At 33.9% G+C, this 22,996-nt stretch overlaps 4 protein-coding genes and 1 long non-coding RNA gene across 5 annotated transcripts; 3 read left to right on the top strand and 2 right to left on the bottom strand.

The window, feature by feature from the left end:
* The first annotated feature begins 5,885 nt into the window (after window positions 1-5,885).
* Window positions 5,886-7,140, top strand: LOC108973368 (glutaredoxin-C4). Its single transcript, XM_018940609.1, has 3 exons — window positions 5,886-6,186; window positions 6,251-6,355; window positions 6,882-7,140. Exons 1-3 carry the CDS (start codon window positions 6,034-6,036, stop codon window positions 6,975-6,977), a joined length of 354 nt encoding a protein of 117 aa, XP_018796154.1. The 5' UTR covers window positions 5,886-6,033; the 3' UTR covers window positions 6,978-7,140.
* A 59-nt stretch (window positions 7,141-7,199) lies between these two features.
* Window positions 7,200-12,105, bottom strand: LOC108973366 (UDP-glucose:glycoprotein glucosyltransferase). The gene is made up of 2 exons (XM_018940608.1): window positions 11,690-12,105; window positions 7,200-11,628 (listed from the first exon to the last, which is right to left on the bottom strand). The coding sequence occupies exons 1-2, from the start codon at window positions 11,940-11,942 to the stop codon at window positions 7,214-7,216; spliced, it is 4,668 nt and encodes a 1,555-aa protein (XP_018796153.1). The 5' UTR covers window positions 11,943-12,105; the 3' UTR covers window positions 7,200-7,213.
* A 5,023-nt stretch (window positions 12,106-17,128) lies between these two features.
* Window positions 17,129-19,302, top strand: LOC108973353 (cell cycle checkpoint control protein RAD9A). Its single transcript, XM_018940584.1, has 6 exons — window positions 17,129-17,469; window positions 17,522-17,748; window positions 18,051-18,202; window positions 18,252-18,413; window positions 18,478-18,612; window positions 18,671-19,302. The coding sequence occupies exons 1-6, from the start codon at window positions 17,436-17,438 to the stop codon at window positions 19,269-19,271; spliced, it is 1,311 nt and encodes a 436-aa protein (XP_018796129.1). The 5' UTR covers window positions 17,129-17,435; the 3' UTR covers window positions 19,272-19,302.
* On the bottom strand, window positions 19,292-20,460 carry LOC108973354 (biogenesis of lysosome-related organelles complex 1 subunit 3). Its single transcript, XM_018940585.1, has 5 exons — window positions 20,302-20,460; window positions 20,192-20,243; window positions 20,047-20,136; window positions 19,881-19,990; window positions 19,292-19,445 (listed from the first exon to the last, which is right to left on the bottom strand). The coding sequence occupies exons 1-5, from the start codon at window positions 20,350-20,352 to the stop codon at window positions 19,329-19,331; spliced, it is 420 nt and encodes a 139-aa protein (XP_018796130.1). The 5' UTR covers window positions 20,353-20,460; the 3' UTR covers window positions 19,292-19,328.
* Window positions 20,461-21,189: 729 nt separating this feature from the next.
* LOC108973355 lies at window positions 21,190-22,849 on the top strand. Its single transcript, XR_001993721.1, has 3 exons — window positions 21,190-21,420; window positions 21,489-21,820; window positions 21,872-22,849. It is a non-coding gene; the product is annotated as an uncharacterized LOC108973355 (long non-coding RNA).
* The last annotated feature ends 147 nt before the right edge of the window (window positions 22,850-22,996 follow it).

Raw genomic sequence — 22,996 nt, 5'->3', positions numbered from 1 at the left:
ATACTTACAATAAATATCTCAAACTAATTTTTGCAGCTTAACTTCTGAAAACACTCTTATCAGCAGAAACGATCGCACTAATGTGCACATATAATTATTTACTACGTAACACGTAAAATTCGCGAACATTTTGAAGTAACGGTACAACGAATGAGACTAGAAAGCAACAATTGTGGTCAATTCATAACAACAACATATTGCCAAAGAATTGCTCGATTTCAGAAACGGGATAATTTTTCATATATGCAAAAAAAAAAAAAAGTTATGCACATATAATTATTTGTATGAGGTAGTATTACCTTTGTTGTACTTCCGCCGCCCAAATTTGCTCTCGTCGATCTGAACAATTTTTCCCGGACCACCAATTTTTCCTTGTTCATATTGGTGGTCCAACTGGTATATTACCACGKCCTCTCGGCAATAACTATACCAGTCTGTTATTGTTGCAGATGACAAAGTTTTCCCTTCATCTGCATAGTCCTCGCGCAATATTTGTTCGCGGGACATACGACACGCAAAGCAGTACATCAAAAAGTATACCTGAGGGACACTGATGCGGACATTTTCAAACCATGTCCCGATGGTTACAGAAACACGTGGCTTTTTTGTGTACGTGCCCCTGTAGCACACAAAATACCCAAATTTGCCCCCTTTGCGTATAGTCTTTGGGACCTTGTGTACAGGGCACATTTGCTCGCTCGGTATTAGACCGTTTTCCTCCGCAAAACGGACTCCTTGTTCATGCGTGCGCAGCTCGGTGCCAACACGCATAAGGCTCCACTCAAACCGTGTAGACCGCGTTCCCGAAAAAAAAAATATATTCCAATATTAAAATGTCTTATTATTTTTATTATTACTCACCATTTGCAATATTTTGCATAACTTCAAATTTTTAAATATGGGTACATATTAGATGATATATTGAAATCGTTAAGAAATATAAAGCCTTAATTTGTTTTATACTTAAATTTGTAAAATAAATCTTTACCGGGATTTCCTCCACAGTATTTTAGCATTTCATTATTTTTAAATTTCCAACACCGGGGTGTTCAGGGTTCTTTCGCGTAGAACCCCTTTCTGTACTGGCGGCCTTCGGCCGCGCTTTAATAAAATAACCCTGGCCGGTCCAACACCGGCTACGCCATCCACAGTATTTTAGCATTGTGTGTGGAATACAATGCTCGCGACAGACTGCAAACGACACCTGTCAAATATTAAAATACACACGTTCTTTTGGACGGACCTATTTTGATAGCTGCACGATTACACGACGGCAGGCCGACAGTTGTCGTTCTCACTAACTTCAATTTGATCCTATATTTGCCAACGACAATAGGACGACAGTAGAGTTGACAGTAGAATGGAAGATAGAGAGATGAGGTAAAGTGGTGATGCCACTAATATGTAAAATGTAAAAAAAGCTCTAACAAACTTGATGTTATTTTATAGAAAAAAGCATAAAATAGCTCTGTTACATCATTTGTAATAACAATTGATAATTTAAAACAAATAAATTTGCCTATTTTCTTATATTTTGCATAAAAATTTCACTTTGAACAAAGTATTAAAATTTCATTGAAGTGCAAGGTATTAGTATGGCCACAACGAAATTGTGAACATGCAAAATGGACAACTGCGTTGTTTTGTGTACATGCCGGCCATTGTTATGCTGCTGCCCTCTCACAAACGTTCAAGTAGTAGGATTCACAACGCCGTTTTCAGTTCACTGTCGTGCTGCTGCAGTCTGTCGCGAGCATTGTGTTCCGCGCATTGAACACCTATTCGCGTTCTCTTCATACATTTATTGCTAAGTGGGTTTAATTTATTCCCTTTTGTTCGTGCTTTCTCGGTAATTTGACAGTTCGAATTAGGCAGTCATTTTGGTTTTTCGCATTATTGAACTCAATGCAGAAAAAGGTGTATTTTATTTAAAGATTTACAAAGAAATTAACAATCAAAAGTCATTAAAAACATTACTAGCGGTTTTTATAATTCATAAGTAATATATGTGCGTGAAAATGTATCCATAATTGGTTTGGTACAATGCGCAACAGATGAAAATACACTAGCATATATTTAGAAATTTGCAAAAAATAGCATTTTTTWAAGTGAATTTGTGGAAAAATTTGTGAACCGATTTTTATAAAATGTGTTTTAAAACAAAGTTCGATAACTTAAGCATACATGCTAGTTTAAAATTTTCCATTTGGTTCGCTCGTTTAGGTACGGTGAGCCAAAATTAACCGGCGCGATACTAAGCACAACCCCTTATTTCAATGCTTAGAATGTATATTTAAATATACAGAGTGAAAAACGTGAATAAATTTAATAGAAGATAGAGAAATACCTTGTGTTATTAAAGCTATTTTTGAACTTTTAATCGTGAAAATATAAGTAAAGTATAAGTAATTTTAAGTAAAATATAAGTAATTTTTATATTATTTTTGGATATTCCTACTCTGGAGAAGCTCCCCTATCCGGACATACCCCATTTATACGGAAATTCGGTTTTTTACCCCTCCGCCAAAGTAATCGGAATCGTGCCTCATTGTATTATTTAATTTTGTCTCTTTGCTGTGTTTGTTTCAACCATATACATTTATACAAATAAAAAGATTGAATATTTTGTGACCAAGAATCAATTTATTGTCTTATTTAAATTAATTTTTTTGCTATACATATGTTCAATTAAGTTTTTATTCAAGGAACGAATTCTAAAATTTTTCTGAATTGGCACAAATTTCGGGGTTGTCTTTACCAAGTTTGTGGCAGATGTACCCTGCCAAATTATCAAGTCCGTCGTTGTTGAGAATCTCCAAGTCATCTTTTTTTCAATTGGGTCAGTGGAATTTAAATCAACCGACACACGTTGAAAAATATTACCTTCCAAAATATAATAAACATACATATATGCGTATAAATAAATGGAATAAATTGTTAGATTAAGGTTATTATTATAATTATGATAAGAAACAGTGGTTAGTATGCAAAAACTTAGTCTGTATGTAAGTACGAGTACATATTTGCATTTGTTAACATCAATACATTTTTATATAAGAATGTTTTCTGTAGTTCTAGCTTTATAATACTATGTACATTTAATATTTTGATAATTGCCAGTTAGAGATAAGTAATTCCCTTCCAAATCTGGGGTGTTGCCGACTTCAACATTTCCTTCATCGGTAATTGCTCCTTCGATGTACCCAAGGATATAGGAACACAGCCAATACTTGAACTTCTACCTGTCAGGGTGATCGCGAAGACCGTCTTTTAACCTGATTACGCCAAACAAATGTTCTAAAAAGGATTGGTTTAAATGAGACTCAATCCTTTTCTGCCCTTCATTAGCCTCTGCAGGAGCAGTGGTTAACGTGGGAAAGCTGGGTAGCAATTCCTTGGATTCCGCTAGCTTAAACTTGCAAGAGTGTTTGGTTATAAAAGTAAAATTATTGTAATAAAATGATCTAATTACCCATTTCAAAGAGCAAATTGCTTTCAAAGGCTTCTGAAGCGAAGAGCACTTGATAAATGCACGCATTTTTAACAAATAAAATGTCCGCCCGACGACAAAAATGAATCCATAGTTTTATTACTGTTTTATCCTTAGGGGTATAGAAAAATCTCCACTTCGTAGCAGTACTTTTAACATTGTTATTATTGCATCCGAACACTGCGCAACGTCATTTAAAAATATATAATTTCACAATTTATACTACAATTCGAATTCACATTCAAAGGCGCGGGTAAATAATAAGTCAACCGTGACGTCAGCATTAGCAGCTGACTGAAAGCAAACATGCGCATTGCGTAATCTCTTCTCTATCATTCTTGGTTTATTTTGGCTTTGGGAGAGGTAAGTTCGTTACATGATAATTTGATATTTTACAATTAATTTGTATGTATTATATAACGAAAACGGAAAAGCTTAACAAGAAGAAAAATGTGAGCATTGTGAATTGAATGTTGTGTATATAATTAAAAATAAATGGTTGGGATTTAGAATAGCATCCCTAGATTTCGGGGATAAAATGGGTGTCACTGGAAGGTGACGTTCTCCAGATCACGAAAAAATAAGGTGACATTTGAATTTAAACTGCGCGCGTCGAAGGATTTGGATAATAATTATTTTTTTCATTTCATTTCAAAATATTTATTAGTGTTTAAGATACTTGTCGTTTTGTAAGCTGCTAAAAGTGAGTTTTTCGTTTTTTGCGATGTCGAAATTTGTTGAGCAAAGAATTTGCAATAAATGATAATTTCGTCAAAAATTCAACCCATATCGTTCCGTAACCAGCGCATTCTCCTGATCTTTCGCCGTGCGTCTTCTGGCTGTTCACCAAGCTCGAAAGACCGCTCCGAGGTCACCGTTTTTAAAAGATATTCAAGCCGCAGCGAAGACGGAACTGAAGGCCATCCCGGAAATTGTCACTACAACCAGTGTTTTGAAGATTGGAAAATCCGTTGGCATAATGTACTACATCTAGTGGGGATTACTGTGAAGGGGTTGGAATTGATTTGGAAGAATAAATAAAGAATTTTCAAAATAAATACAATATCACCTTATTTTTCGGGCACAGGTACATACATACATATTACACAAAATTTGTTTTCTTTATTTATTCTCTTGCTCTTGCAAAACCCTTGCATGGTGTAAGAATTGCACATTTTTCCACCTAATACAACGGCACAACAACAAACTCACGCAGAAAAATATTTGCAAGGGCTATAAAATATGTCAGACAAAACCCATCTTTATTTGCATGCAATGTCACGCAAAAATATAATTGCAACCCTGTTTTAGCTGTAAATAAAAAAATTTTACATAAACACATATTTTGACGTTAAATTGTTAAGGAAGGTTGTTACAGTTTTTTTTTGTTAAAAATGTATGCAGAAGGTGCTCCAATTCACAATAGCCATGTACAATAGTTATTTACAATAAATTCACCGAGTCAGCGGTTCATATATCACTAGATTCTGCAATGGATGCTCTCGTGCCCTAGAGTATTTCGGTATAGGATTTTTGCAATCTTCATTCTTGCCAGAGCAAAAGAACTCCCATAATGTATTTCTTTTCTTGAGCAATTACTTAAGAGCTGGTTAAGGACCTTAAGTCGTTACTCGGTAGTTTTTTACGTGGGTTTTGTTTTTGTAAAATTAACATATTATCGTTTTACGGAGTAACGAAGTACCAGACTGGCAAGCTTGATAGTTTTTTCCTACTTGGTAACATCACTCAACTGTTTTGTTTGCGTTGGTGCCTCAAAAGTTAACTTAATTCATTTTGAAAAAATACATTTGCTGTCTACTACAACTTAGACAAATTTTTCAAAAGTAAGTACTTTAACGAAGTATTAACTGTCGAACTACTAGATTAACAAGTTCGGTCTGAGTACCCGTTATGTTTTTAAGTTGCTAAACTAAGCAATACATTGCTAGCAATACTGATTTTTATACGTCTTAATTTGTTCGAAAAAAATATTGTTTATTGCCAGCAATGTATGCCAAGATAAATATGTTCACTGCTATTGCTAAATATAGGCAAAATGTGGTCTCCATATGCAATATTATAAACAATAGATTGCTATACTTTTCTCTCTTCTCGCACAAACTTTTTGTTAAAAAAAGAACACTGTAGCGAGGTCAGTGAAAACACTAATCTTTGGATATTTCAATAAAAACACAATATTTACTTCTTTATACATATATTGACCGTTTTTAAATATTTAATGGAGAATTAATGCTACGAAGCATCACATCATATAACATTTCATCAATTACATTTATATGCATTTTTATTTTCCCTTGGTTTACATTTTATTTCGTTCACATATATTTTTGGTATTATTTTAATCTGGCCATTCTAGTTGGTTTCACTTGTTAAACGTCAAACCTATCCTATCTAGTGAACTGTCAAGGTCGGAGAAGTGGTTTTCTCTCTTAATTTGAAGTGTCAGAGAATTGGGGATCTCTTATCTCTGCTTTAAACACTTAAAATTTCAAGAAATCTACGTGGATGTAAACAGCTCATGTATGGGTTCAGTCATTTCAGCTTTACCAAGAAAGCCTCCACTAAGTGTGAATATGAGCAGCCCTCAAGCAGATATGGTTCGCGACATAATCGCAAACAATAAGGTTGTTATATTTTCTAAAAGCTACTGTCCTTATTGTACAATGGCCAAAGAGGTTCGTAAAACTTAATTAATGTTATCTTTATTTGCGATTAATACTCATCTTTAAATAAATGTAGCAATTTCGCAAACTTTCTGTAGCCGCACATGTTGTTGAACTAGATAGTCGTAATGATACTGAAGAAATTCAAAACATCCTTGGAGAGATAACGGGCGGTAGAACCGTGAGTTTGTTTTCATTAAACAATCAATTACAGCTGTTTATAACCTTTTTTCTTTGAGTTTTAAAGTATAGATGTAAGTTGATTGTTAAACCTTACAATATTGAGTTCGAGTTACTCATATAGTCACTATAAGTTATCTATATACAACTCTTCCATTTACGGGGAGTTAGAAATGAAGTTGTATTCAATAAATATAGAAGGCATGACTAGTAGTTTCGAATGTAACCATATCAAAGCTAACGAAAAAACAAAAAAAAATTTTTTTTTTTTAGAAATTTATTATAAATTACACACATATATATTAACTAAATTCTGATTAGTAAAATACTGGCAACCATGTTCCAAGTAGTTCATTTTACGTCTTCCTTTTATAATAAGAATTTGGCCAGAAATAGTTACCGAACTATTTTCATAATATTCCCAGCCAAAATAATTTTAGGCCTACATAATTTTTTTTTTTGTTTAATTTGTTACATATTTTCGTTATAAACCAAATAAAAAAAATTAACATAATTTTTGTTTTCAGGTGCCAAGGGTCTTTATTAATGGAAAATTTATAGGAGGCGGCACAGATGTTAAAAAAATGTACGAGCAAGGAACTCTTCAAAAGTACTTTACTTAATAATGGCGATTGCAAATAGATGAAATTATTTGATAACTTTTTTTGAAATTAGGTAAAAATGTATTGTAATATAAATTATACCTTTTGAACTAAATTAAACCATTGTTTTTATATTAATTATATTTAATAACTCTAAACGAAATAAAGGTATATAAAAAACGTATACGGAACATTTATGATACAATTATGTGAATGTTTATGACTATTACAATCACAGGACAGAGCGGGAATGAAAATTACAGTTCTTCGTGTTTCATGTTTTTGTCATCATTATTTTCATTACTTGATTGCGGGCTTCCGTTGGTTGCGCTGGCCTGGGCGTAATGATCAGTATTTTCATGATCCTCGATTTTCATCATTAAATTTTTAATTTCAACATCATAATCCTTCCATTCGGGTACTATACGTTGAGCTGCTGTCAGTTTAGCTTCTTTGGTCATTGGATTATTACATAAATCAATCACTTTTGCTTTCTTAAAAGAGCTGTCGCTGCACCATGTTTGACACCACAACCATTCATCCGGCAATGATTTGACGGCGACTTGATGTATCATGTTGTTTGGTAAGTCCTGATCTAAGTTTGCCAGACTATTTGGATCCTGACTCAAAGCCTGATATTGACCACGTAATCGATCACCAGCTGCAATTTTGCGGAATCGTTTAAGGTCAACCACATACAAAGCCGAGATATGGTATCGTCTGCCCATAAGATGGCTACGCCAATAGCCTTGCTTCCAAAAACGGAAACCTTCCATTTCCTTTCGAGAATCACAGAAGGGTGTGTAGGCGTATGGTGCTCCTCCTAAGTCCATATCATAAAGTTCTTTAATATCTGTACGTACAATGGCATCTGCATCCACGAAAATTATCTTACGAACATTAAGGGGGAATAGAACATCTAGGAAAAGTATTTTATATCCCCAAATCGTGCGCTGTTTTTCTGTTTGTTGATGAAGCCACCGTGGCCACTTATATTGAACAAGTTCGTATTGAAAACCATATTCTCTCGCCATATGCGGAAGAAAGTCTGTAAATTGTGGAGATAAGTAATTTTTCAGGAACCAGAACTTAACAGGTGATTTCGTATGCTTTAACACAGATAGCATCATAATGCGCAACAGGCGTTCATATAAATGACCGGAAGCAACGGAAAAAATATTTATTGTTTCGGAGTCCTCTGCACCATGTTTACCCGATGCGGTGGGTGAAGATCCGCCTCCAAACGAACTAGCAATAGAGTTCCAAATACCTGATTTTGAATCATCTTCGTCGTCACCTAGCAAATCTGCATTCTGTTTACCCGGTTTTTTTGCAACTCTAAGTTTTATCACATGAGATCGCAGAGAATTAATCACGACTTTTGTTAACTGATTTTGATGTATTGTATTGGGACCTTCTGCATGGCCAATATCATAAATATCAGCAGATTTTCCTTCGCGTAGGCGCAGTTCCCAAACACCAGGATTAGCTTTAAGTTGGAAATAGCCAAGGTTAGCCATTACAATGGTATCAACAATAGCAGGAGATTTTTGTGTTCCCAACGTGATTTGGAGACCACGAGGAGGCGCACCAGAATTCGAATCGAAACAATGACCTTCTAATAACAAATACTCCAATTCATATTCGCTATGGACAGGTCCACCAATTTCGCTTAATTTGATATTATCTAAGTCATATACAGAATGCACAGCCTCTACAAGCCAATTTTCCGGCACCTGTAAATTTTGAGTAAGTAACGAGTTAACAGGTAAGCTTGTGAACTTTGATATAGGACCTTCTGCTAACTTGCCGTTGGTTTGAAATTGTACCTCCGGTTCTACAACATAGCGATAAAAGTTCTTTACAGGCATATCACTGTGTTGTCCGACAGGCGTTAAATATATGTTCATTTCACAGTTGAGAATATTCCGCATTAAAATAAGAATTGGAGCGAGTTTCTGTGCACTTCTCGAGGCAGGATCAACAACAGCAGAAATATCAAAATGTGGCATCAGTGGCTGTTTAGGTCCTAAGGAGACTACTGAATTATCTTTCTTAATATCATCAGGTATCTTAAAACGAGTCTTTGATTGTCTGGGCACTAGGCTGGCGTATAATTTGAGCACAGTATCACTGTTGATTACAGTATCATCAGTAGTATCTGCCTCATTTTCGACATTTTGTTTTAGTATTTTTCGAATTTTATCAGCATATTGAAAAGCATTGAATCTATCAATCAGCCCAAAGTCTTCGACATTAAACTTTTCACCTATTGATAATGGTCCGAATATTTTTCCATTTCCAACTACTAAACGGAGAGACTTTGGCAATCCGAAAATGCGTTGCACATAAACTCGCAACATCTTCATATGCAACTCAGTTGATGAAAGTATTTCGTTGACAGCATTTGGAATTTCACTTATCGAGTTTGGATTGTTGAGCCATTTCAAAACTAAGTCCGTAGCTTCGACGGGGGAAAGTGTTTGTGTAGCAGCCCACGCTAAGCGATTTAAATTATTTTTATTTGATATAGATGAACCTTCAACATTAGGCAAAAAGCCGATTCGTACACTACTTCCAGACTTAAGATAATTAAGTGCATTCGCTAACAGTTCGCGTCCTTCCGGCTGTTCGATATCAGCTATAATCCATATGGTTAAGAAGTTTAATTCGTAATTACCAATGCGTTCAGTAGCATGTTTAGCTCCGAAATATTTTATATTAGACAATAAAGTTGCCGTCATATCTCGATTTGAAAGCTGAGCTAAATCTTGAATATTGGTTAAGTCCCTATATTCGATTCCCGAAAAATCAAGGAATTTAGACGTATCTGTATTGAGAATACGTTGATTTAATCGTGGCATAACATGATCTTGATTCATTAAATAATCTATAACTGAGTCAGTATCAGTTAAATCACCTTTATAAACCGCTTTCTGAAAAGTGCTGGTCTGTTGGATGATTTCCGAAAAAATCGCCTCTTCAAATTCACTATCAGAGGTTAATAAATTTTGTTGCATTGGTACGCCATTCAATAACGCCTGAGGGGAATTGGCAAATCCTAAACGTTCAATAAATTCTTGCGATAATTGTTTTCCATAATCGTAGTCTGAGTCTTCGCCCAAAATATCATCAATTTTGCCACCAGATAAACTACTAAACGTTTTTTTAAATTGACTACGAATATGTGTATGTCGCACCTTTTCTGTGGCATCCGCAGCTGCAAAGACATCTGTTAAAAAACTTAAAGCTGACCGACCATCCTTATTTTGAGTTACATAATTGTATGCACATATAATTGAATTATAATCTTTAGTAGTATCTTTTTCAGCACTACGAATATCGAATACTAGACCAAGTCTTACTGGCGCTTGATGAATGACAAAACTCTCTGCTAATTTTATCAGATTTCTACTAGCAGGATTTAATGGATCAACTACCAAAACTAAATTGAAAATATTTTTTCGTATGTTTCGTAACATTCCTGGAAAGGCTGGCCTCAATAAATCCATTACGCTTGATGGCCAACGACGATACTGTGGGTCAGTCTCTATGTCATTTATCCACATTACTGCTGTGTCTCTGATATCGATGGCGAATTCTTTGCTAGATGCTCCAGAAAGATCCAAAGCGAGAAGAGCAGCTGCCAGTGGGCCTCGTATATTGTTCCTATGTAAACTCTCGAGCACATGCACTTCAGTTCGCACTGTTTCAACAATAGCGCCAAGATCCATTGTATCAGCATCAAAAAATAAACCATTGATGAATAGTGCTCCATCGGGGGGAATTATGTTTAAACTACGTCCAAATACTTCAATATTGTGTTTAATTTCAGTTCGCAAGGCATCTGATATTTTATGATGAAGTAGTGTATGTGCTTGCATTGGAAAATTGTGAGCTATAAATTGCAGTACCTGCAAGGACTCATCGCCTTGCACTTCAGTAATTGCCCGTGTTGCTTGCAATCCCAAATCTTGAAACTCCCATGCTTTCAGTTGGGTGATTTCTTCATTACCCTTTAAAAGATTATAACGGAATTGGTCTAAAGAGGCGGACAAAGTTGGAAATCTATTCTTTAGTACTTTGAAGTCGAACCCCTTTATTTCAGTTTCGTCATCGGTACCATTCTTTAGTGTGTCATCGTGTGTCTTAGGCGCATCATCCTGACTTTTGTATTCAGTAGACTTAAGGTGAAGCTCTACACCATAGCCAGAAAGTCTTACAGGATTATTATTAGTATTATTTACTAGATAATGTCGAACAATGTAACGTATATTTCCAGAACGGGCTTCTTTTGACAATATTTTGTGATAAGCAGAGAAACTGTTAGACGCAAAATCTCCATGCAGAATAACTGTTCGTGAATTATTTTCTGACCCTGGATAAACATGGTCAAAACTGTATGTAACAAGCTCTGCTAAATCCTCTTTCTGAGAATTGAGTTTTTCTCTTAACTCATCAATACTACATATTACTTCAGTATCAATTTGAACGAAGGTATCTTGATTACACTTAGATTTTGAATAAATATCATTCGATATTTGTAAATGTGTTTGTATTCGAGGAGTCAAACTGTGCAATGACACTACGAGTTTAAGCAGTGGTAACTGAAGTACATTAAGTCTGTTACGTGCAATATTAATCGCTGCCAAATATTGGTTCGATTCAGAAGCTAAAATTATAGGGATAAAAAACACAATTAAATGCATAATAAATTGCAACTAATAGTTTACCATATTCTTTAATTGGTTTCTGTTGTGCCACAATTTCATTCACATAATCCCAAAATAAAGCCGGATTTTCATCTGCTAAATACTCTGCAATTTCCAAATACAAAGGTGTTTGTTGCCATTTTGCATTAATTAGCGTGGTAACCGAATAACTTTGGGAATGAGAACTTGGAAGGTCAGATGCGATATTCCCTGTAACCGTCGTAAAAATTATATATACAAGGATCAGTGTTCGGTACACAACTTCTTTTAACATTTTCTCTTTGTTCTTAAGACTTGCTACACTTCATAATCAGTTGAAAACCAAAGCTTGCGTTTACAAAACTACAATATAGTACTAATAAAACGAAGTATTTCTTGAAAGTACTTCTATATTTAATTAAATCTAAACCCAATCGTAAAGCCGGGTACAATATATTCACGAGAAATTAAAAACTGATGTGGCATTAAAAAGACTTGCCACAATGAGGAAACTTCATATAATTTTAATAAATGATGATTAGGGTAGTTCTTCATTTGTTATTGTATTTAAAATTCAAACGTATTTAAGGATCTTTAATTACTTGTTTTCACTTATGGTACGAATCTCATCCATTCTTTAAACTGAAAACGTAAATGTATAGTTTCCGTCCCGAACGAAAAAGGCCGCGAAAATTATAATTTTATTTTAAATCAGCTCTTTTTACGCGAAAATGACAAATCCGTGAGCCAAAAGGGATTTTTAGAATAATTAATATACATATAAATATATAAATTAAATTAACACAATTTGTACATATTTTTTAATTTACTTGATTGTAATTGGATAGAACATATTGAAATATATCTAAATACGGATTTATAGGGTGCATTTTAGAACACAAAGAACTCAATTTTGGGGGAAACTTCCATTCCACAAATTCAGTGTTAAAAGTGGTATGGTTGGATAGGACTGATGCTCCAGGTAAAGAAATAAATAAAAATAGATATTTGCTTAAAATAAGAATTTTATATTTAACATTTTCATGTCCTACTTCGTTGAAGGATTAGTGTATTGTTATTAAATTTTAAATTTTCTTTAACAATCCAGTGGCGGAACTTAAGAGTGATGTGTTGAACACAATGCTCGCGACAGACTGCAAACGATATCTGTCAATATCATCAATATTAAAATACACACGTTCTTATGGACAGACCTATTTTGACAGCTGCACGACTACTCGACTGCAGGCCGACAGTTGTCGTTCTCGCTAACTACAATATATTCTTATAGCGGGATTCTGTAATAAGTCTCTAGTCTCTATTTGAGACACTTTGTGGTAAAATCTCAATTTGTGACTAGTTACTATTCACTAAATAGTCTCTAGCWTTAGTCTCAAAATATTGCCTCAAATTTGAGACCTGGTAGTTAGCAAGTCACAAAACCAAAAAGAACTCGTGTCTGCCATTTTGAATATACTGARTAGAGATCATCATAKATATYAATCGATTGCATATTTTGTAAGCAACTCAAAYACGAAAAGGTTAAAAATAAATAMATTTTACATAAATTTYGTTAATATTATGAAACAAAGTGAACATATATTTATGTTTTTACTGATAATTATGTTTTTTGACTATGTTATAGAAAATTTAATATTTTTTATCGACATATTTATTTCCATTCAAGTATAAAAACATCTCTGAATAATGAAATGTAATTGAGTTTGTGACTATCACTTACAGAATAGCAAAATCGACTCAAGTCTCAAAAATTGTCTCTGTCAAATTTAGAGACTTGATACTGTATCTCAGTACAGAATCGCTCGTTATTTTACAAATAAAAGCATAAAATAGCTCTGTTACATCATTTGTAATAACAATTGATAATTTGAAACGAACTGCACGGTTTTGTTCATGTAGTAGGATTCACAACGTCATTTTCAGTTCACTGTCGTGCTGCTGCAGTCTGTCGCGAGCATTGTGTTCTGCATATGAGTTACAAGGTAGACGATTTATTGATAAATCCGTTGCAATATATAGTGAAATTTTGTAAGCAGTCTCTAGTCACCAGAGACATTTTGAGGTAAAGTTAGTAACTATGTATTCACTAAACAGTCTCTAGCGTCAGTCACAAAACATTGTCTAAAATTTTTGACCTGATAGTTAGCAAACAAAGTCAACATATATTTTTATTTTTATTTGTAATTATGTTTTTTGACCATGTTATAGAAAATTTAATATTTGTTATCGACATATTTATTTTCATTCAAGAGTAAGATTTTTGTGACTGAACACTTAGAGAATAGCAAAATCTTCTCAAGTCACAAAAATTGTCTCTAACTTAAAATCGATCGGATAATATCCTTTCGAATCCGATGAATATAAAGTGTACTTGTTTTCATCAGCCAGAGTGTTTTAAAGTAATTAAAACTTACTCAATGATTTCCGATGATTATGTAACTTTAGTAATCTGAATGGTTGCAGTTTTTATAGACTCTTTAATAATGATATTTCAAAATTGAAAAGTTATGTTTTTTTGAATTATGCTATTACTTTGTCCTTGTTCTTGTCGGTAGAATTAAAAAAAAAAAAACCCGTTGAATACATAACATTTATGTTATATATAATTCGTATTGGTTCATTTGTTTATATTATTATTTAATACTAATTTAATAAAACTTTTTGGATTTTTGTTATTTCGTTGAAGTATTAAAAACTAAAATCAAGAATTAAGAAAAATAATATTTTGGTAGTTGATTAAAATATCTCAATGTTATTAAGATATTATTATGTTTGTAAGGAATGCAAGTAGAATCGCAGTAGCCTAGCCCATTGCTTAAAATGTTGATATATATATTTCATTGGGGGTGAATGTCAATGAGTTGATGAGCGTATTGCGTATTGATGAGCGTCATTCCCTCCACTTTCTCCAGAGGAGGTTATTACGGAGGTCAATGAGCGTAAGAAGCGGGAAGCCAATGTGATAGCATTAAATATTACCGAATCCAAGGCGTTAGACCGTAAAGTAGGTATAGAAGAAGATAGATCACGGTCATCAGTTATTCCAAAAAAGCTCCATAAAAATGTGAAATCGTTCAAACTATGCAGGCAAGGGCGTCCAACACCCGATCGATATAGGCCTGTGCTGATTGAGACACAGTCTGCCTCTCATGCTAGAAATATACAAAAAAACAAACCTGATCCTGGCAGACGAGTCTCCTTCAAGTCAGATCTCACTCCGGCTCAGCAGTCACAATTGCAATCACTGAAGGAAAACTTAGATTGGTGAATGACAGTGGCGTGAAAAACAAAACCATTAAATACGTGAATGACACGCCTAGAATTGTTAATAAAAACCTTCGCCAGGAAAGTCATCGAGGAAAGGAAATCTAAAGCAGATACACTTATTCTACCAGAACACGCGCGGTCTAAGGACAAAACTGAGCGAGTTCCTAACCTCATCGGCAAGTAGCTTGCACGGTGTAATATGTATACCAGAGTCCTGGCTTCACTCATCTATTGAAAATAATGAATTCATCGATAGCTCCTATATCACACTTAGGAAGGATAGGGATACTTCGAGAGGATGCGAGAGAGGAGGTGGTGTCCTGATTGCTTTTAAACGAACAATTAAAGCTGAGTTTATATCTATTGGAAACAATAACCTAGAGCAGATTTTCATAAGGATCAAAGGTGATAATGCTTGTATCATCATTAGGTGCGTATATATACCACTACAAGCTAATTATGAGATATACTATGCCCATATTGAAACATTAATGCATTTGAGAGTAAAATTTCAGAATTCAAGGATCATGATAGTGGGGGACTAGAATTTGCCCAGCAGTACACCCCGTTTTGATTGCGAGAAGCTGCTCTGATTGAGTGTCAACAACTCAATAATATCTTAAATAAAAAAATAATCTGTTGGATTTATGTTTCAATAATTTGGATCTTTCAATCAACGAAAACCTTGCTTTTACGACGCAATGCGCTGCGCTGGATCAGATCGTACCTAACAGGAAGAAGATTGCAAGTAAAGATCGACGGACACATTTCAGATGAGTATGATGTCACATCTGGTGTTCCCCAGGGAACCCACCTTGGACCCATACTCTTCCACATATTTGTGAATGACATTGGGAAGAAACTTCAGTCTGAGTATTTATTATACACTGACAATTTAAAAATTTTTCGTGGAATTTGCACCGGTCTTGATATTCACATCTTACAAAACGATATATGTAGATGAGCTGTATAACTGGTGTCAGTTAAATAAACTTATTCTGAATATGAAAAAACGCGAAGTCAGTGATGTTCTTCACCCGCATACTCATGTACCTTTAACCTACACTTGGAATGACCAAACAGATGACTAAATATCAAGAAACATATCGAAAAAATTACTTCGCAGGCATTACTAGTATTTTCTAGGGCTGATTAATCGTATGTGTATTGAATTTGAGAACAGTTGCTCATTAACCTGCCTGCTCTCAGCATTAGTGCCACCCATTCTAGAATATAGAACAGTGATCTGGTCCCCATTCACGGACTCAATGGTCAACAGAGTAGAGAGCATTCAGCGGAAGTTCTGCAAAGCGCTGCTATTTCATAACAGACACAGAAACGAAATTAGTTCAACAGAACACGCCCGAAGAATCCTGAAAATAAATGACCTGAAATCTCGAGGCCAGGTAGCAGACTCATCTTCTTTTTCAAAATCTTCAATGGATTAATTGATGCCCCAGAAATCTTTGCAGACTTTGAAATCATACCAAATGAGCTTAACCTTAGACAGATGCGGATCCTGAAAACTTGCAGATCGAACAAAAACTATATAATCAATGGCTCAAAGGAAAGAATCTGTACATTGGTAAAATCTCTGCACGGTGACGTCAACTTCTTCAGCGGATCTGCAGAAAGTTCGTTCAAAAAGTTTTATTAAAATACTAGCATACGAACTAGGTTACTTGTTTAATTCCCAACTTTTTATGTGTCAGCTGATATGACCCATCTTATGGGCGCGCAATGCAAGTGCACTGTGAAAACCGCTACTCCCTTCTCTCTTTGACGTAGGATGACGTGAGAAGTCACGGCATTTGGGTTTTTCTTAAAATAGCTCAATATCAGAGACGAATGCTATTATTTATAAATATATAAGTAATCTTTAATAGTTTGTTTTCAGTTTTGATCATTATAAAAAATTGTAATTGAAAACATAGATGTGTACAAAACTATATATGCGTATTGAGCAATGGCAACATTGTTCAAATGAAAACAAACAAAGCTGGCTGATTTCTGCGTTTTTGTCACGTACGCAACTGTTCACAAATTTTGCTCGGTAAGGAAGGAAAAGAAGGAAGGCAGTAGCGTTGCCACTGTTCCTGCTATTAATCCTGATGACTTATTTGGAATTATAATTGTTATTCTATGTATAGTACCGATTGGTGTTAAATAAATAAATAAATAATAGATGACGCCTTTGGGAGAAGCCTTCCACCATTCTATTTCAATAAAATTATTACAAACTTCTTTAAAAATGTTGAAATTAACAATGCAAACACAACCGATTTTGCATTGAGGGTGGTGATTTTGTGAGGCCAAGAGAATAAGGCTGTTAATTTTGTATTTTATCATTGTAGGACTTGAGAGGTGTGTCGCTTTCATTACTTTAAATACAAATAATTGATAGAGCAGTATTAGATTTATCGATTAATTGTAAAGTTTCGGGCAATTTTATTTTCAAGAAGCTTTTTAGAGCAAAAAGTTTTGACAATTGTGTTTACAAATGAAAAGTACCTTAGATGGCGGAAATACAAAAGGTTTTAACTTAACTTTGGATGTACTTCATCTAACCATGTGTATTTTTTCTAGTTTTTGCTAAAGCAGTGCAATCACTTTCAAAGTTCGGAGGCGACTTATTCATTGAAGCTAATATTGGTGGAATGCAGCTTCGCACTCTGAATCCAACTAAATCTGCTGTTGGAACATATCGTTTTAGCAGGAGCTTCTTCGATTGTTACGAGGTCGACCAAAATGAAGAAAGTTTTTGTAAACTTGATATGAGGGCTTGTCTCACCGTGTTTAGAAATACAAAACAGGTATACATATATGTATATTCGAACTAATTTTAAAGGAAAGATGTGAAATGGGAAAAACATTATTTTTACATAAGCATAAATATAGCTGATGTGGTTGTTGTTGTAACGGGTACCTAATCTCCGTTAGGTTGGTTAGGATTAGATAAGTTGCTATCCAACGGTAGGCCCAGAAAACGTATTGTTTCGTAAGGGTCGGCCCGAAGGGGCCGAATTAGTTAATATACACATATCCATAAAGTGTTAATTTTATATGTAATTTATCATATTATAGAATATACATACATATTTTCTTTAAAATGTAGGTTGAACGGTGTGATATGGCTCTCTTAAACGACAGAACTAAGTTTCAGATTCAATTAAAATGCCAACATGAAACTTTGAAGAATACGTTTATTTCAGTTGATGACGAAGAAAATATTACCGCAGAAATGGCACCAGAAAACAACTGCAACACGTAAGTTAAAATAAAAATTAAAAAGTAATAAAATTCTTTTTTATTGTAGTATTTGTGGTTCACATAAAATATTCACTGAAATATCCAATAACTTTAATCCAGCGGAAGAAGAAATTACTTTAGAAGCACAAGAGAAGAAAGTAAATGTTAAGAACTATGTTGAAGGATCTAGAGTTAATGAAAAATTTATGAGGTCTCAATTGCAATTGAAGTAATTATATAATATTTATTGTCTCCAAAAATAATATTACTATATATTTTCCAAATATATATAGCGCCGATGAGTTTGAAAAGTACAAAATTGAAAAAGAAACGTGCATAACATTTTGTTTAAAAGAGTTAAGAGCGTTTCTTATGTTTGCTGAGGCCTTAAATGAAAGCTTGTGTTTGCAATTCGATGGAGCCGGAAGGTATGTTATTTCATTGAACTATCAATACCAAAGCGAGACTAATAATTAAATTTTTTAGTCCAGTTTTTGTGGGTATATCCCATAGAGATGAAATTAATTGCATACTTATCATGTCTACCTTATCACCAGAAGAGGTAAGTTTTTATGACAATTGTCAGGAAAGTGAAGTCCAAGAATGCACAACTTCAAAAGCAAGCCAAAAGCGGAAACTAAAAACAGCGAAGGTACCTAATCAATCTAAAAACATTAGAAGAGTTATGGACCAGAAGTGCATTGCTGAGGATACGACCCTCAGCAATAGTTCATCATTATTTGGATTTGTAAACAGTAGTAGTGAACGGAGTTACCCGTCGTCTGTTGCTGTTCCTCGTAATCTTAATTCATCTGTCTCGATTTCTAGCTTCGATGAGATTAGTCTTTTAACGCCAACATTATCTGGAGAAACAAATCGAATGCAGATGTTTGATAAGAATGTTGATCCCGTTGTCAGCAAAGGTGTACATAACGGAGATAACGACGATTGCATTCCTGATTCACCAAAGCGCGAAGGGAGAACTAATTTGCGATCTATATTTTCCCGCTGTTTTCAATCAACATATGTGCCAGTGGAACCTTCAACAAGTGGACAAATATTTGCACTTGATTCGGACACAGAATAATAAAAATAAAATTCCATATGTAAAATATCGATTAATATTTTTTTTATTTATAAAAGCTTAGTGTTTGATATCCGGTACAAAATTGCTTGCAAAAATATCTTTATGTTTTTCATGCAGTTGCTTCATACTGACCTGAGAATTTTTCAAAGAGCATAAAACTGACTGCATAGTTACCTGAAAATAAAAAATGTTTTATGTATCACAAGAAATATAGCGTCTAACACGCACTTAGCTATTTAAGAAAAATGAATTTTTTCATTACTCCTTGCAGAGAAGATTGCAAGAATCTTGTCAAAAACCGAATACGTGAAAAATTTGTTTTAGTATATTTCTCACAAAAGATTGAATTCCAAAACTAACATCTGGATAAAATTAAAAAAAAACTTCGCTTCATTAAATTTAATGCCTTTGTGAAAACTATTAAAGAAGTACTCACTATAGGGATATTATTCTCATATACATACATATCTGAATTTAGTTATTACTAATGACATATTTCGTCGTTAATTTAAAAAATTTGGTTGGACGAAATAAAAATTAAAATAGCTTATTTTCTTTAATTTTAATTGTTAATACCAAAGCTTATTTAAAAATATATAACTGTCTTACCTGTGATTTTATGAGATGTTGATCAATGTTTAGCAAATGTTTAGACGCATTTGTTATAAAATTCTTTGCAAACATAGACATTCCCTTATAAATTGCAATGTTATTATCGACTGAAAATAACGGTGAGAGTTGAAAATTGGATAAGTTTAGTTTATGGAATTAATACTTAATTTTCGTTGCAGCAAATTATTTTTGTAGCGTGATTCTGTCATTACGTTATCATTTCCCAATGTTGGTAACTTTTTTTCGAACAAATCTACAGAAAAATATGTATATATGATTTTGGTCAAATGTAGTATTGGTTGTGTTACCTTCATCTGACTCAGTGGCTTCGCCAGGAACTTCGGATGCGAATATTTTGACCTGATGATAAATATAAGAAATTATCATTTCAATTATAATGTGCAAACAAATCTTTTACATGAGTTTCTTCATCGGATTCGGATGCTTCTCCTCGTACTAGTTCTGTCATTTGTAACACTTTACAATCAGCTCAAATCCAAATTTTTCATTTACAATTTTAATACAAACCAATAAACTTTTATGACTAATTCACATAGAACGTTTCCTTCGCTTTGGATCAGACATTTGTTTTGACAGAAAAATTCAACGCTTTCACGCTTTGCTAATAGGGGCCATACACGACACACATGTGCGTTCGATCTGTATGAAATCGTTTTGCCATACACGACATACAAATTAGCAAGAGCAAGACGAGAGAGAGAGAGGAGAGCTACGCTTGGAATATCCAATTGGCGCTACCTAGCGAAAAGAAGAAACGGCTGGCGCGCTGTTGTTAACTAAGAAGAAGAAGAAGCACTTTTATCTATTTCTTTGCATTTCGTTAATAAGTTATTCCAACTTTTATTTTTCACAATTTTTTTTTTATATTTCTCACTTTTCGTTTGAAAAATTCCCAATTCATTTTTTATAAGATCAATAAATTCTGTTACGAAATCTTTATTAAGGAGGTGTTTTTTTGCTTAAATCTCTTTAAAAATTATCTAGAAATATGCCCTAAAGATATAGATGGGAATTCGAAATATCGAAGCTAGAAGGGAATAAATGGTCGAAATTTTGAAGGGCGATTTCTCGGCTTTTCATTTTCACGATTATTTTTAATTGGCGGGCAGGATTGGCGGGCAGGATTAAAACTAAATGTCGTATTATCTTCTATTTAAACTAAAAAAACTAAGAAAAGTAAATTTTGAACATATTTTTAAACAACGTAAAGTAAAATTTTTTGGTCAAAAACAACTTTTTTTCAATTCGTAGAAAATTTGACACTTTTTTTTTGGAATTTTCTTAGTTTAACTAAGAACACGATTATTACTTATTCAAATATGAAAGGGCCAATTACGTTCGGTTATGTCGGATACATTGGATAACAAGTGCGACGTTGGACGAGTGGTAATAACAAAAAGCCAGCAGATACCAGAAACAGTTATTTGGGCAGAAATAAATAAAGATTGTAGGAAAAATCAAGTTGTGGGTTGTTGAGGACATACATGAATCTACACCAAACTATTTATAGGCAATGGTAAGATAAGATAAATGTGTTAAAGTAAAAGTACTTAATGAGTTCAATGCACCAATTAAACATTCCAGAGAAGCTTGAGAAAGAAGATACTAAAGGCTAAACAGCTCCTTTTCAAATACTCAACCATTTGTTATAAGGACGCTTCAGGAAGAACCAAAGTCGGTGTAATCGAACCATCAGCTGGACTCCAAAGAGTTCAACAGACTCTCTGAGTGCTCTATGTGTTCAGCACTTCATACTCAAACAACGAAACGAACAAAACATAATGTGCTGAACACATAGGCAGCCACAGACTTCAAGCGACATCTCTCAAATATTAAAATACACACAGCAATTGCCCGATGCATCTCGCTTGTGAATTTTTCAGACGCCGGGCAGGATGCAGATCGCAATTTCTATCGTAAACAAAAAATTCAAAGAGATTCATATTTTTTAATAATTTATCTTCTAGTTAGAAATTCTACCACAATTATGACTTTATCTACCACTATAAAATTGTGTACCACGGCAACTTTTCTAATTACTACTGTAACGTGCGAGCACTACTCAGAGGATTCGCTATAATTATCTTCTCCAGTTGCAGTATGTAATGATTGGTTTGTCTAATGATTGGTTGGATTTAACATTTTCAGCTTTGCGTTTACGTCCAACTGAATTATTGAACAGGTTACAATTGCATGCAACATAACATTTTTTCCGCAGTTGAAGCATTTAACCATACCATCATTTTTCTTAAGTATTTTTGTAGATTTTCGAGTTTTTTTTGAAATTTTTTTTCTTCCCCGTGGATCCGCGCCTGGTAATGGATATACTATATTTATGTATGTACGTTTATCTTTATTTTTCATTCAAACCAACTTTTTGGTTCTAGTATTCGTTTTCGCCACAATATCATCAGTACAATACAAAAATGTCACTTGTGAATCTCATCACCGAGAAAATTTGAAGCTTGAAATCAACTTGTGCTACTCTGATTTAGCGCTAAGGAAAGCTTATAAATTATTACAGTTGATTTAGATTAGTGATGAGGAATATTTCACTACCGGTGATTTTTTCACTGTGATTGAAAAATCGCAGATCGCAACTGCGATCACTTTTGTAAATAGCAGTCCTATCTATGAATTGCGATTGCGAAAGCAGTTTCTTTCTGTGAATTGTGATAGCAGCTTAAAGCATAAAAGTGGCAGATGTGGTAAATACGCATTTGCGATTTTTCGTTACAGCGGTTTTCAATTTTAAGCGTAACGTCTTATGATTTTTTATTAAGGACAGGAAAATTTTCAAGGAATATAAACGTAACTGACGTTTGAAGTGGTAAATGAAATTAAAAAAAAAAATCTTTAACCAATTTAAAGAAACATTTTCAAAACACACCACAGCCGCTTTTGCGATGATTAGTCGTTTAAGAAGTAATCGATACTTGCAACTACTTAAGGAATTTTTAAATTTAATTTTGAATTTTATTTATTGTTAAAACCAATATAAAAGCTTATGTGATGAATTAAAAAAAAAAAAATATTGAGTACAAATGTTTTTATATTTTCGTCAGTGTGTGCGTTAAATATTCATAAAATTA

The sequence above is a fragment of the Bactrocera latifrons genome, unplaced genomic scaffold, assembly GCF_001853355.1.
Source record: "Bactrocera latifrons isolate USDA-ARS-PBARC rearing strain unplaced genomic scaffold, ASM185335v1 scaffold_471, whole genome shotgun sequence".
NCBI lineage: Eukaryota > Metazoa > Arthropoda > Insecta > Diptera > Tephritidae > Bactrocera > Bactrocera latifrons.
This window is presented reverse-complemented; position numbering and strand designations above follow the sequence as displayed.

Coding starts and splice junctions, on each gene's coding strand:
- LOC108973353 (XM_018940584.1), top strand. CDS start 17,436: ATGAAAAGTACCTTAGATGGCGGAAATACAAAAG. Junction 17,470..17,521: donor AGATGGCGGAAATACAAAAG/GTTTTAACTTAA, acceptor TATTTTTTCTAG/TTTTTGCTAAAGCAGTGCAA. Junction 17,749..18,050: donor TGTTTAGAAATACAAAACAG/GTATACATATAT, acceptor TTTAAAATGTAG/GTTGAACGGTGTGATATGGC.
- LOC108973366 (XM_018940608.1), bottom strand. CDS start 11,942: ATGTTAAAAGAAGTTGTGTACCGAACACTGATCCTTGTATATATAATT. Junction 11,629..11,689: donor GAAACCAATTAAAGAATATG/GTAAACTATTAG, acceptor CTATAATTTTAG/CTTCTGAATCGAACCAATAT.
- LOC108973354 (XM_018940585.1), bottom strand. CDS start 20,352: ATGACAGAACTAGTACGAGGAGAAGCATCCGAATCCGATGAAGAAACT. Junction 20,137..20,191: donor AGCCACTGAGTCAGATGAAG/GTAACACAACCA, acceptor ATTTTTCTGTAG/ATTTGTTCGAAAAAAAGTTA. Junction 19,991..20,046: donor TTTGCTGCAACGAAAATTAA/GTATTAATTCCA, acceptor CGTTATTTTCAG/TCGATAATAACATTGCAATT.
- LOC108973368 (XM_018940609.1), top strand. CDS start 6,034: ATGGGTTCAGTCATTTCAGCTTTACCAAGAAAGCCTCCACTAAGTGTG. Junction 6,187..6,250: donor ATTGTACAATGGCCAAAGAG/GTTCGTAAAACT, acceptor AAATAAATGTAG/CAATTTCGCAAACTTTCTGT. Junction 6,356..6,881: donor AGATAACGGGCGGTAGAACC/GTGAGTTTGTTT, acceptor TTTTGTTTTCAG/GTGCCAAGGGTCTTTATTAA.